General features: G+C 45.5%; 2 protein-coding genes across 2 annotated transcripts in view; both read right to left on the bottom strand.

The window, feature by feature from the left end:
* Positions 1–3238: 3238 nt before the first annotated feature.
* On the bottom strand, positions 3239–7480 carry LOC131193133 (uncharacterized). The gene is made up of 2 exons (XM_058173024.1): positions 6358–7480; positions 3239–5811 (listed from the first exon to the last, which is right to left on the bottom strand). Exons 1-2 carry the CDS (start codon positions 7348–7350, stop codon positions 5758–5760), a joined length of 1047 nt encoding a protein of 348 aa, XP_058029007.1. The 5' UTR covers positions 7351–7480; the 3' UTR covers positions 3239–5757.
* Positions 7481–7576: 96 nt separating this feature from the next.
* Positions 7577–14785, bottom strand: part of LOC131189569 (zinc finger protein 850-like) — a 70963-nt gene continuing 63754 nt past the window's right edge. Inside the window, exon 3 of the mRNA XM_058165741.1 lies at positions 7577–12203. Coding sequence (XP_058021724.1) covers positions 9471–12203 — 2733 coding nt within the window. The 3' untranslated portion in view covers positions 7577–9470. The remainder of the gene's footprint in view (positions 12204–14785) is intronic.

The following is a 14785-nucleotide window of genomic DNA, read 5'->3' on the forward strand; positions in this document are numbered from 1 at the left end:
TAAACTATTTAACACTACCAACAATACGGCTACCCTTCAAAAAGACCTTGACTTTGTGTCGGAATGGTCAAAAATTTGGCAACTCCAAATCTCAACCAGCAAATGCTCTGTCTTACACATTGGAAAAAAGAATCAGAACACTAAATAGAAGCTTGATGGACATTATCTTATAGATGACCTCACCCCGTCAAATACCTTGGAGTTTTCATATCAAACAATCTAAGTGCCAAAGTCCACTGCAACTACATCGCCAAAAAGGCTTTAAGAGTTGTAAACTTAATCTTACATAGCTTCTTCTCCAGAAAGATTACACTACTAACCAGAGCATACAAAACATTTGCTAGACCTATTCTCGAATACAGTTCGCCTCTCTGGAACCCACACCTCCTTTCAGACATTAATAAAATTGAGCGTGTCCAGAAATATTTTACAAGAAGAGTTCTCCACGCCTCTGATCACAACAAAATACCTTATTCCACCAGACTTGAAACCCTGGGTTTAAAAAAGTTTGAACTCCGCTGCCTTGGGCATCACCTGAGTTTAACTCATAGAATCATCTGCTACAATGTCCTTCCCGTTGAAGACTACTTCAGCTTCAATCGCAACGATACACGATACAATACAATAGATTTAAACTTAAAGTGAACCGCTCTAATCTTGATTGTAGAAAATATGACTTCAGTAACAGTTATTAATGCCTGGAATGCACTACCTGACTCTGTGGTCTCTTCCCAAAATCCCCAAATCTTCAACCAAAGACTATCTACTATTGACCTCATCCCATTCCTAAGAGGTCTGTAAGGGGTGTGCATAAGAGCACCAGCGTGCCTACCATTCCTGTCCTAATGTTCCCTTTGATTGTATCAGATTCGTATCGTTATTACATACTTATACCTATATATACTGTTGTGACAAATAAAATAAAATAAAATAAAAAATAAAATAAAATAAAAATAAAATCAGTATTTCAGCTGGGACTTAGAAGGCAGAGAATAGATGGGAGCGGGGCCAATCAGAATTTTTACTACCGGTTCTCCGAACTACTCAAAATTTCTGCTCCTGGTTCACCAGAACTGGTCAGAACCTGCTGAAATCCACCTCTGATTTAGTGACCGTTGAAAATTATAAGGGCACTGAAAAAAGTGACTTAGGACCATTTTTCAGAGTTATGACCTTTGTATCATCTCCATGGTCATGTGATTTAAAATTCAGACGCGTGGCAACTGGTTCATATTTATGACGGCCCCTCACATTTGCCTCTCCTTTTAAACTCCAGCTCCAGGTGTATCTTATGAAGGGGATCGGGCCCCCTCTCCTCCGTCGAAAGCCACATTGCTCTCTCCTCCATTCTTCCCTGCGTGCCCTAGGATGAAGAGGGGGTGGGCTTTGGTCTTCATCAGAACCCGTCTCCCTTGTTCTAACTCTCCCCTGCTCTGCCCAGCCTCCCTTTGCCCTTCCCCAGTTTGCTCCACAGCCAAGGGAGCCATTCTCTCTCTCTCTGTCAGCTGTTCCTCGTCCATCTCAGAGTCAGACTCGGACAGGGGCAATACATGCATTTTCTCCCTCTCCCACATGACAATGACTCAGAAGCAGCTGCCAATTTGGCCGTGAGGCAGTCGTGGCAAAATGGCAGCCGTTTGCACAAGTCCACCACGTGGCCCAGGGATGAATAACAGGCACACTGAAAATAACGTCTGCTTCTATGACACAGTCATGGAGCCCACAGATGTGCGTCCTACCCTCCTTCTCCAAGGGAAGGTTCAGACATCTTGAAAAGATAGAGAGGAAGCAGCTATGATGCCTGGTGGGTCAGACTTAGACCAGAGGACTACACGGACCCTGTTTTAGGAAGGAGAGGCCTAAGAGATGGGTTATGGGTGGCCTTTGGAAGGAAACTCTGGGCCTGCGCCAGGCCTCTAAGACTTTCTCCCAACCCTGAGGTAGCCAGTGTTCCGCTTAACAACTTGCACATTTCTTTAACAGCTGCATCAAAAGAGAACGAGGGTGGTTCAGGGGAAATTAAGCAAAGCAGTCTCACTTAACGGCCGTTGCAAGGTGTAACTGTAATTGGTAGGCCCAGTGACAGTTATATCTCGAGGACTAATTGTACATTGGCTGGGAAATTGTGAGGTTCAACATCTGGAGTTCACCAACGTAGAAGGCTGAAATTCCACATGTGGGAAATCCATAATCAATATAGAAAAAAATACCACCTTGTTAGAAATGCACTACTATTAGTATCGGGGGAAAATTAAAGAAAGATCTTATATGAAAATACCAGCCTGGTTCTCCACGATGGAGGCATCCAAATGTGATTAATATGGAAAAAATTGTAAGGTATAAGGACATTTTGAATGATAAAGGGGAACTTAAATCTAAACAAGAACTGACTAATCAAGGGATTTAGCAATTAAGATATGAGAAAGATGTAAGAATGTATGGTTTGTATAAAGAGCCAACAGAACTAGACCAGATATTACTAGGAACAGATGAAAAATCAATTTTAAAAATGTACTGGGTATTAAAATGGAAGAAGAGCAAGTGAAAGAAACAATGATAAAAACTTTGGTTATTCAATAGAATTGGATAAATGGCAGACATTGTGGGATAGAAATTGTAAACAAACAATGTTGTTGGAAGAAATATTCATCTGGGTTCAGTTCAATGTGGGGAGAAAGACACTTGAAACAATTAAGTATGCCCCTAGGGAGGAAAGCTATGGCACAACTGGACAGCATACTGAAAAGCTGAGACATCAACCTGCCAACAAAACTGTGTATACTCAAGACTATGGTTTTCCCAGTTGCAACGTATGGCTGTGAAAGTTGGGCCATAAGGAAGGCTGAGTGCCAAAGAACTGAGACCTTTGAACCAGGGGTGAAAGGCTCTCAGTGCGGAACGGATCGCCCTAGTAGCTAGTAGCGATGATCTAGTAGCGATGGCAGCGGGTGGTTCGGAGCCCTGGTAGCAAAAATCCCTGCCTTTATTCATTTATTTTTAATAGCATTTTTTTCTTCGGCCAAAAAAATGCTTTTAAAGTAAAAAAAAAAAAAGTCCTCTGATGATCATGGGCTCAGCGGGGATCGTCAGAACCCTTTAAAAGCTTTTTTTTCCTCTGGCGATCCCAGCTGAGTTGCCTGATCATCACAGGCTTTTAAAAGCATTTTAAATGCTTTTAAAAAGAGAAAAAAAGTTGGCCACACCCACCCAGTCACATTACCCCCCTCACCAAGCCACGCCCACAGAACCGATAGTAACAAATTTTACATTTCACCCCTGCTTTGAACTATGGTGCTGGAGAAGACTCCTGCGAGTTCCTTGGACTGCAAGGCGATCAAACCAGTCAGTCCTAGAGGAGATCAATTCAGACTGCTCTTTAGAAGGCCAGATCCTGAAGGTGAAACTCAAATACTTTGGCCACCTAATGAGAAGGAAGGACTCACTGGAGAAGAGCCTAATGCTGGGAAAGATTGAGGGCAAAAGAAGGAGATGACAGAGAATGAGGTGGCTGGATGGAGTCACTGAAGCAGTAGGCGTGAGCTTAAATGGACTCCTTTAAGTCCATTAAGAGGATGGTAGAGGACAGGAAGGCCTGGAGGAACCTTGTCAATGGGGTCACGATGGGTCGAACACGACTTCGCAAGTAACAATAACAACAACAACACGCTGTTCAGATAGACATGGAACTTTTTATGTTTTTAAAAGAAAAATGTACCAATCAAACATATATTCAAAAAACAACCACCACCACCAATCCAAAACTTTCCCTCAATCTGGACGAGGGGTGTCAAAGTAACATGTAACACCGCTCCTGCGCAGACTGCACTGGCTGCCTGTGGTCTTTCGGGTGCACTTTAAGGTTCTGGTTACTACCTTTAAAGCGCTCCATGGCTTAGGGCCTGGGTACTTACGGGACTGCCTGCTGTTACCTCATGCCTCCTACCGACCCGTACGCTTGCACAGAGAGGGACTTCTCAGGGTGACGTCCGCCAAGCAATGTCGGCTGGTGACCCCCAGGGGAAGATCGTTCTCTGTGGGGGCTCCGACCCTTTGGAACGAACTCCCCTCTAGTTTGCGTCAATTGCCTGACCTTCGGACCTTCTGCCGCGAACTGAAAACGCATTTATTCATTCGAGCAGGACTGGCTTAAACTTTTTAAATTCTTAATTTTTAATTTTTAAATATTAATTTTAACTGGGGTTGTAATTTATATGAATTTTAAGGGTTTTTAAGTTTAAACATTTTAAATATTTTGGCCAATTATTGAATAAGTTTTTTAATTCTCTGTTTTAACTCTACATTGTTATTGTTTTATATTGGCTGTACACCGCCCTGAGTCCTTCGGGAGAAGGGCGGTATAAAAATCTAATAAATAATAATAATAATAATAAAAAGTCAAGGCCCGCGGGCTGAATCCGACCTACAAGATGGTTTCATCTGACCCTTGGGGCTGCCCTGGAAACATTAAAGGATCGGCCTGTGATGCCTTGGTTTGGCCCAGGTTGACCAGGTGCGATTTGCCTTCGGGCCAAACCTCGCCCAGCCTTAGATCTGTGGCGCCATCTCGGCCCAGCCCCCTGGGTGTGAGCACAGGAGGCAGCGAGCACGCAGGGCCTGGCGTTCCTAGGGACTGAGCACTGCCCTTCACCCAGGACACCAGCCGTCTCACGCTCTGAGCCAGGGGGCGGGACCAAGGCTCGGACACAGATCTAAGGCTGGTCACGGAACGGCTCGGATGGCTGGTGCCTGGAAGTAAATCAGTGCTACACCTGCACCGGGACCTCCATGCTCCGTTCGTTGGCCTTTCCCTGAGACTACGATGCCGCCATGTGGGAAAGCAAATTTCTCCCTCTGCCAATGCCTCTACCTGTGCATGGAGGGAGGAAGAGGTGGGAAGGAGAGGGCCTCAGACCCTGGCCACTTTAGCCTGCCAGCATGTCATGCATGGGCGGTAGGAGATTGCACAGGGTCTGTGGGGGACGTGGAAGGCAAAGTGGCCTGCGGGTTCTGGCATTGCAGGTGGGGTGAAGAAGCAGAATTTCCCTTTTAGCATCAGGCATGGAGGCAACGGAGGGAAAGGTGGACAAAAAGGGAAGCTCCCCAGGGTTTTCTTTTTTTAAATGGGCAGAGGCTTCCCATTTGGATCTCCTTCCCCTGTTGTTGCTTCTGTGCCTGACGGATCTCTGCATGACTCTCAGCTCACCTCTCCGACCCTAGCGTGTGTGTGTGTGTGTGCGCACACACGCATGACCACATAAGGTCTCCCTCCTTGGAGCCCAGTGCTGTCACATTGGAGAGGGAAAGATCAGGAGAGTCTGGCGGCTGAAAAAAAGAAACAAGCATTACAAAAAACCAGCTTTCGTTAGTTTGCACTTTGCACCCTGCCATCACAGAAGTTTGTGTGTGACAAGGTTCCAGAAATACCTCTTCTGCGTAAAAGAGACTCAGAGGCATTTTTTCTTTTTCTCAGAGTCCTTTACTAGCATGAGGAGACTGGCACACGATGAGTGCAATTCCCAAAACTGAAGTTCCGGATTCGTTTCCCCAGTTATACAAACCCCAATAGTCCCACCCCCCTGACCCCTCTGATGATCACACGGTCCCACGTTCTTCCAGTTCATTCGAGTAACTTCTTGCCACTCTTCCTGCAGACGTGAACGCCATCCGACCTTGACCGCTTGAAGAATGTTACCATACCCCTCAACCCCCCCTCCTCCCCTCAAGATAAAAATGTGGCAGCGTCTGGAAACCTAAAGTTTAATATGGTTTCCAGGCCTGACAGGCGTCCCCTCTTGGAAAAGAAACTATATCCTAGGAAAGAAAAACAAAGAGTCGATAAAGAAAAGTGCCAATGGTCCACAATTCCCTTCTACCCCCCCCCCTCTCCAAGAGGTTTCTTAGGTTTGTCAGGGAAAGTGTCGTGAAATTGTTTAATTAAATTGTCCGCATTCACTTTCCAACTTTTGACCCAAGTAGATTCAGATAATGGGTATCCCTTCCAGTGGACTAAGTATTGTAATTGACCTCTGTAGAGTCTAGAGTCAAGAATTTTCTTGATTTCATAGTGGGTTTCACCTTGGATTATCAAGGGGGGTGGGGGAGCGGTAGGGTGAGGCCTTAGGCGGGATTGTCTAGCAGGTTTTAGTAAGCTGGTATGGAATACCGGGTGTATTCTTCCCAACATGCGAGGGAGTTTGAGTTGGACGGTTACGGGATTAACAGTTGGGCGACTGTGGAGGTTGAAATCAGGCATCTGGTGCATCCTGTGTCCACAATAGCGTCTAAAAGTTTTTTGGCTCCTCCCCCTGGAATTATTAAGTTTACTTTGATGGCAAAAGGAGGAATAGGTGCACTCACCATTGGGTCGTTTTCTGGTTGGGTTGAGTCGTCGGCAGGCGAATTGGACGATGGAAGGTCAGTGAGGAGGTCTGTGGCTTGCTTCGCGAAGCGACTGGTATTAGGATTCTTTCGAGGGGGTTTGCGTGGTCGGGTAGCAGTTGGTGGTCGATACTGTGGGAGGGGTGTTGGGGCTAGGCAAACTGACGCCCGATGACCTAGTTTCCCACAACGGTAGCATTTGATTATTGTTGAAGGTTGAAAGGTGGAGGGTGTGGTTGGTCTGGAGGGGGAGGATCTTGTAGGTGGTCTTTGTGGAGCTGTAGTTGGTGATTGGGTTTGGAGGGGGTTGAATTCTCTGTCCAGAGCAATGGACACGTTGTACCAGGCATTCGTTTGTTCTGGGATTCCTCTGGTGGAGCAGGCTTTTCTGATGTTTTGATCAATCGCGTCTTTGAAGTAATGAAGAACAATGGCTTCTGGCCAATGTCTAAGATTGCCAGCAACTCTTCTGAAATCCCATACAAATTGTTTGAGCGGCTTGTTGCCCTGTTTCATTGTTTTTAAGATGGTTTCACATTCTGCAATTAGGTCATCTTGAAACCGGTTGCGAAGCAGTGTTATAACTTCGTGAACATTATTCAGTTCTGGTGCATGTTCATTGTATAGCTGTGCTATCCGCTCTGAAGCTAGCCCCACATTCATTCCATCTGAGATGGCGTTGATTAGGCTTCTTTCTGATGGGTATAGATGTCTATATTGTTCAGCGTAAGCCTCAATTCTGCTGAGAAAGTAAGCCAGGTGGTGTGGATTCCCATCAAAGGTTGGTTTGAAAGGGGGAGGGGTTGGTGGGGGGGGTGCATTGTTTAGCTGGCCTACTTGCTGCCGTAGAGGGATTTGCGGGGGTGGGGCTGCTGCTGTTGTAGCTGGCTGTTGGGCTGCAAAGGGGGGCGGCATTCCCCCTGGCTGCTGAGCAGAAGGTCCTTGAAACGCTTCAGCAGATGAAACAACCATCGGCGTGAGGCCCACAGGAAAGGAAGGGGCTGAACTAGCTGGTTGCCATTGATACTGAATCCACCCTTGTCCCGGATAGAACGCCCACCCAGGCGGGATAGAAGCTGCTGGAGGCAGCGTAGGCCTCTGCTGGCGGGAAGATCAATTGAGGGGAGTTGCTCCCCAAGCTTCTGGTGCTGCCTGAATTCCCTGCCGCTTGAAAGAGGGAGGGGTTCTCTGCTCATCGGAACGGCTTCGAGCTTCAGTAATTTCTCTCTCTCTGGTGGGAGGGAAGGTGAATCTAGGCTGAGCTAAAGGCTCTCGAAGTCTCACCTCCAGCCGCTCAAAAGTTTCAGGGAGGTCTAATAGAGACTGGGATTTCAGGGGGTTTCTCAGGTCCCAATCCAGGGACTCTCCCGATTCTTCAGGTTTTATTGCCCTCCAGTGAGGTTGAGAAGAGGGAGGGGGCTCTCCATTCCCCCCCGGGGAAATGTTTTCTCCCGACTGGCAGCTCACCCATGAATCAGAGTCCTTGGGCCGTGCTCCAAGCGGACAAGCAGGCTCTTCCTTTTCGGGGCTTCGGGTCCTGTCATCAGATGGGAAATAGGTGACTTCTACTAAATCGTTAGAATCCTGTTTCATGGCTCCTTCTACGCTTCCAACTTGCTGCTCTTCCATCTTCACTGGGTCTTTGCACCGCTGTGGAGGTTGCGGAGACTGGGGCCCAGCACCCCTCTAACGGGCCCCCTCTGAGAGGAGGAGAGGGTACCGTTAGCAAAAGGAAGTTTTTAGAGTTTTGGGAATAATGTCAAGGTTCCAGAAATACCTCTTCTGCGTAAAAGAGATTCAGAGGCATTTTTTCTTTTTCTCAGAGTCCTTTACTAGCATGAGGAGACTGGCACACGATGAGTGCAATTCCCAAAACTGAAGTTCCGGATTCGTTTCCCCAGTTATACAAACCCCAATAGTCCCACCCCCCTGACCCCTCTGATGATCACACGGTCCCACGTTCTTCCAGTTCATTCGAGTAACTTCTTGCCACTCTTCCTGCAGACGTGAACGCCATTCGACCTTGACCGCTTGAAGAATGTTACCATACCCCTCAACCCCCCCTCCTCCCCTCAAGATAAAAATGTGGCAGCGTCTGGAAACCTAAAGTTTAATATGGTTTCCAGGCCTGACAGTGTGTGTGTGTGTGTGTGTGGAAGGGGGGGCAGGGGGAGGTGTCTCACTCACTTGCACTCACTCACAGCCTGAAAGCTGATTGTAGGCTGAAAGATAACAAAAGCTGTGTTTTTGCAATGCTTGTTTCTTCTTCTCAACCCCCAGCCTCTCCCGATCTTCATTTTCTCTCCAATATCACAGCGCTGGCTGGGCTGCAAGGGGAACACACACACAAAACCATACACATGCACCAGTCTGGGAGATGTGAGCTAAAAACTATACTGAAGCGATGGCGGAGGGGACAAAATGAGAAGCCTTTGTTGGGAGCCTCTGGCAGCTTAAAAAAAGGAAAGGAAAGAAAGTAAAAGAAAAGAAAGGAAAGGAAGGTTTATAATGAGGGAGTCAGATTCTGAGGGAAGTCCTAACTTAGCACTTGGCAAACAGCTGCCCTTCTGCCCTTTCACTATCCCCTTGTCCCCTCCTCCTGACCTCTCCTGGTGGTCTCCCATCCGATTGCTGAGGATGCTTTAGTTACAAGGCTGGGGTCCTCACAAGGAATGGGCCACCCTCTGACACACACTTTGCTCTCCTGCATACACCATGAGCAACGTGCCCAAGGAGAGCGAGCACAGCAGCAGCCTGAAGGAGGTAAGTGCAGTCGGGCAGCCCCTCGGGAAGCGGGCCTGTGCTGTGGGATCCCAATGCAATGGGAGCGTGAGGGCCAGGCTCAGTGCATATGGTCCCAGGGGTCTGGGCAGCTTATGCTGCTGTCCGGGGGTCCTTTGCATGTCCGGAGAGGGATGGTGAGAACAAGGTTTTTGGCGCTTACCATGGTCTTGCCTTTCTCAGCTGGAGACAATGGAACCTCCCAGAGGAGGAGGTGCCTGCCTGGGCCACCACAACACAAGAGATGTCGAGCTGGCCATGTGATGTCCCCCCACCCACAAGGTCAACCACAATCCTAATGTGGCCCTCAATCAAATAGTTTGACCCCGCAGGTCTGGACACTCATGTGGTTTCTCTCCTGTGTGAGTCCTCTGGTGGTTCACCAGGCTAGAACGGTAAACGAAACATTTCCCACAATCTGGACACTTGTAGGGTTTCCCTCTTGTATGTGTCCTCTGATGGGTCACCAAGCTGGAATTCTGACGGAACCTTTTCCCACAATCAGGACATTCAAAGGGTTTCTCTCCTATGTGAATCCTCTGGTGTATCAACAGGAAGGAATTGTGACTGAAACATTTCCCACACTCAGGACATTTAAAGGGTTTCTCTCCTGTGTGAATCCTCTGGTGGGTCACCAGGTTGGAATTCCGACTGAAACTTTTCCCACAATCTGGACACTCATATGGTTTCTCTCCTGTGTGATTCCTCTGGTGTCTCACCAGGCTGATTTTCTGACTGAAACTTTTCCCACACTGAGGACATTCAAAAAGTTTCTCTCCTGTGTGAATCCTCTTGTGTATCTCTAGGTGGGAATTCTGACTGAACCTTTTCCCACAAGCAGGACATTCAAAGGGTTTCTCTCCTGTGTGAGTCCTCTGGTGTAACATCAGGGAGGAATTTTGACTGAAATGTTTCCCACAATCTTGACACTTGTATGGTTTCTCTCTTGTATGTGTCCTCTGGTGCGTCACCAGGCTGGAATTCTGACTGAAACTTTTCCCACAAGCAGGACATTCAAAAGGTTTTGCTCCGGTGTGAATCCTCTGGTGAATCACCAGGCTGGAATTGCAATTGAAAATTTTCCCACACTGAGGACATTCAAAGGGTTTCTCTCCTGTGTGAATCCTCTTGTGTTTCTTTAGGTGGGAACTCAACCTAAAACTTTTCCCACACTCAGGACATTCAAAGGGTTTCTCTCCTGTGTGAATGCTCTGGTGACTCACCAGGTTGAAACTCAGACTAAAACTTTTCCCACAATCAGGACATTCAAAGGGTTTCTCTCCTGTGTGAATCCTCTGGTGTAACATCAGGGAGGAATTTTGACTGAAACGTTTCCCACAATCTGGACACTTGTATGGTTTCTCTCTTGTGTGAGTCCTCCGGTGTATCACCAGGTTACAATGGTAACTAAAATGTTTCCCACACTGAGGACATTCAAAGGGTTTCTCTCCTGTGTGAATCCTCTGGTGTAACATCAGGGAGGAATTTTGACTGAAACGTTTCCCACAATCTGGACACTTGTATGGTTTCTCTCTTGTGTGTGTCCTCTGGTGGGTCACCAGGTTGGAATTCCGACTGAAACTTTTCCCACAATCTGGACACTCATATGGTTTTTCTCCTGTGTGATTCCTCTGGTGTCTCACCAGGCTGATTTTCTGACTGAAACTTTTCCCACACTGAGGACATTCAAAGGGTTTCTCTCCTGTGTGAATCCTTTTGTGTATCTCTAGGTGGGAATTCTGACTGAACCTTTTCCCACAAGCAGGACATTCAAAGGGTTTCTCTCCTGTGTGAGTCCTCTGGTGTAACATCAGGGAGGAATTTTGACTGAAATGTTTCCCACAATCTTGACACTTGTATGGTTTCTCTCTTGTATGTGTCCTCTGGTGCGTCACCAGGCTGGAATTCTGACTGAAACTTTTCCCACAAGCAGGACATTCAAAAGGTTTTGCTCCGGTGTGAATCCTCTGGTGAATCACCAGGCTGGAATTGCGATTGAAACTTTTCCCACACTGAGGACATTCAAAGGGTTTCTCTCCTGTGTGAATCCTCTTGTGTTTCTTTAGGTGGGAACTCACACTAAAACTTTTCCCACACTCAGGACATTCAAAGGGTTTCTCTCCTGTGTGAATGCTCTGGTGTATCACCAGGCTGGAATTGTGACTGAAACTTTTCCCACACTCAGGACATTCAAAGGGTTTCTCTCCTGTGTGAATCCTCTGGTGTCTCACCAGGTTGGAACTCAGACTAAAACTTTTCCCACAATCAGGACATTCAAAGGGTTTCTCTCCTGTGTGAATGCTCTGGTGACTCACCAGGTGGGAATTCCGACTAAAACTTTTCCCACAATCAGGACATTCAAAAGGTTTCTCTCCTGTGTGAGTCCTCTGGTGTATCACAAGGTAGGAATTTTGATTAAAACATTTCCCACAATCTGGACACTCATATGGTTTCTCTCCGGTGTGAATCCTCTGGTGTATCACCAGGTAGGAATTTTGATTAAAACATTTCCCACAATCTGGACACGCATATGGTTTCTCTCCTGTGTGAGTCCTCTGGTGTATCAACAGGAAGGAATTGTGACTGAAACATTTCCCACACTCAGGACATTCAAAGGGTTTCTCTCCTCTGTGAATCCTCTGGTGTAGCACCAGGGAGGAATTTTGATTAAAACATTTCCCACAATCTGGACACTCATATGGTTTCTCTCCTGTGTGAATCCGCTGGTGTATCACCAGGTTAGAACGGTAACTGAAATGTTTCTCACAATCTGGACACTTGTATGGTTTCTTCCTGGTGTGAGTCTGCTGATGTATCACAAATTTGCAATTCTTGCGAAAGCATTTACCACACTGGGGGCAGTTGTAGGGCATCTGTCCTATGTGGCTCCTTCTATGAATCACAAGGGAGCTATTCTGACCAAAGCTTTTGCCACATTCAGAGTATTTATATGGCTTTTCTCCAGTGTGGATCCTCTTGTGGTTTGAACTCTGTGTTTTCCCACAATAGCTACAAATTTTGTGGCTTTCAGAAGGAAATGGAAACTATTTTTATTCCTGCTTCAATTTGCTTTGCTTTTCAATGTTGCTTATTGTCCAGTGTGCTTATATCGGCATCATCTTTGTCTGTAAGATTCAAATGAAAGTGTAAGTTTTATTGTTTATAAAATATAAAATTTATTGGTTGCAAAAGATGTGAAAAAAAAGTAGTAAGGTAATCCTTGCGTTACGACAGGCCATTCAACGAATGTTTGAAGTTACAACATATACACCCCAATACAAATCCATTTCAAAGTTGACTTTTTGCAGCTCCCCCCCGAAATCCGGAGTCCTTCACACTTACGACAAACTGCAGAGATGCTTCAGCACACACAAACCCCTATTTCCCTCCCATCTTGCCCGGTCATTCCATGCCAATCCTTTCCTCCCCAGCCAGGATAAACCACTCTGATATCTTTTTAGCGCCAGCAATATAAAACTAGAGCCAGCGGAGCTAAGAAGAAATCATAGCAGTTTATGCTGGCTGGGGCGAAAGGGTTGCCATGGAAACAACAGAGATTGGATTTCTTCTTCTTGATTGTGCCACATGGCCCACCGAGGGAATGGCCTTCTCTACTCTGACTTCCTGAGCTCATCAAAATGTAAGTGAGCGAATGGTGATGGGGTGGAGTATGGAGGAGACCCATAGGGCTTTGGGGAAACCAAGGGGCAGGAAGCAGAGCACGGGGTATCCTAGACTCAAAGAGAAGGGTTAAGGGGGACATGATAACTCCTCTTCCAGGACCCTTGAGGATCTGTCACAGGGTTGACTTATTCTCTAGGGCACCAGAGAGCAGGGTAAGAATGAGTGGAAGCTTGTCAAAGAGAGAATGTTTTGCCTAGATTTTTATTCTTGTTTCAAATGATACCAATATTGAAGAAAGATGCAAATTTACAGGAATGGCAAAAAGGGATTAGTAATTTTGTATGGAAGGATAAAAAAGCAAGAATAAAGCTAAAAATAATGCAAGATATTAGGGAAAGAGGGGGGTCTAAAATGCTTAATTTGAAATTGTATTATGAAGCAGTCGCCTTATCCTTAATTTCTGATTGGATTAATTTAACAGAGGAAAGGGTTTTGAATATAGAAGGTTATGGTTTGTTATATGGTTGGCATGCATATGTACTATATGATAAGAAAATTGATAAGACATTTAAGAATAATATAGTTAGAAGTGCTTTGTTGAGGGTTTGGAAAAAATATCAATACAAGTTAGATGGTAAGATACCAATATGGGCAATCCACAGACGTATGATAGAGAATATAAATATACTTTAAAAAGTGGAGGTAGTTACTTATAAAGAACTTTTCATTATAGAAAAGGGGGAATTAAAACTAAAATCTAGGGATAAACTGAGGGACGAAGGGAGGAATTATACGTGGTTTCAGTATGGATAATTGCAAACTAGATCAGAAAATAGATCAGAAAATTGGTATTAGGCAAAGTGATGATAACTTGGTAAAACAAATAAAAGACCAAGGCCAATAGCATATTAAGAGATTATATAATGTATTGGTAGAAACTGATTCAGAAACAGAGTTGGTTAAAGATTGTATGGTAAGATGGGCACAAAATTTTCAACAACCTATAATGTTAGAAACATGGGAAAAAATTTGGGTGAGGAATGTTAAATTTACACAAGGGGGAAGATTACAAACTGATTGATTGCCAATGTACAGGAATAATTGAAGAATTAATTAAGTTGGAATGGTGCAAAGTCGGGGCTGCTCAGCAACCACTCCAGAAGGGAAAGGATAGGGAGAGAGGAGAAGAGAGAAGGAAGAAAGCAGGTAGGTAGGTAGGAAAGAAGGGAGGGGGAAGAAGGGATAGGAGGAGAAGAAGGAGGGGAAGTGAAAGGGTTAGAAAGGGTGGAAGTGAGAAGTGGGAAGGAGGAGAGGAAGTAGGAAAGTGAGGTGGAGGAAGGATGGGGAAAGTAGAAGAAGGTAGAGAAGGGTAGAAAGCTTTAAGGAAGGGAGTGGCGGCTGGGCAGGCCCGATTGAGTACAATTTAAGGGAAGGAATAACTGTTGGATAATTGATTGTACTGTACACTGGTTAAATTGTTGGATATATTATGGAAAATAAAAACTTTTTAAAAAAAGAATTAATCAATGGAATATCTTGCCTCTTGGGAGTTGTGGGTCACTGAAGATTTTCAAAAATAGATTGGACAACCATTTGACAGATCTATAAGGTCTCCTGCCCTGGGCATGGAGTTAGAGTAGAAGACCTTCAAGGTCTCTTCCAGCCCTAAGATTCTATATTCTTAGCAATTTAAAGATGTGGAAACTTCAACTGCCAGAATTCCACAGTCAGCATGATTTACACTGATCAAGCATTTTTTGATTTCCACTTCTGCAAAGCTTATATTTCCCAGGTTCTTCTCAGTCTCCAACTTTTCTTTTTTCCCATACCCTTACTCGGATTCGAACTTGGGCTGCCTGCATATTAGGCAGTTGTATTAACCTCTGAGCCACTAGTTCTCCTCCCTTTATCAGCTTGAGCCAGGGGTTTGTCGTGAATGTCTTAAAATATATATATATTTATATATATTTTTATCACTGCAGGCAACAGTAAGCTATAATTA

Source organism: Ahaetulla prasina, chromosome 2, assembly GCF_028640845.1.
Source record: "Ahaetulla prasina isolate Xishuangbanna chromosome 2, ASM2864084v1, whole genome shotgun sequence".
Lineage (NCBI taxonomy): Eukaryota > Metazoa > Chordata > Lepidosauria > Squamata > Colubridae > Ahaetulla > Ahaetulla prasina.

What these genes read in the sequence shown, in the direction of transcription:
- LOC131193133 (XM_058173024.1), bottom strand. Translation starts at nt 7,350, where the DNA reads ATGGTTGTTTCATCTGCTGAAGCGTTTCAAGGACCTTCTGCTCAGCAG. An exon ending in AACCAGAAAACGACCCAATG is followed by an intron (nt 5,812 to 6,357) that starts GTGAGTGCACCT and finishes TTTCTTTCCTAG; the next exon opens with GATATAGTTTCTTTTCCAAG.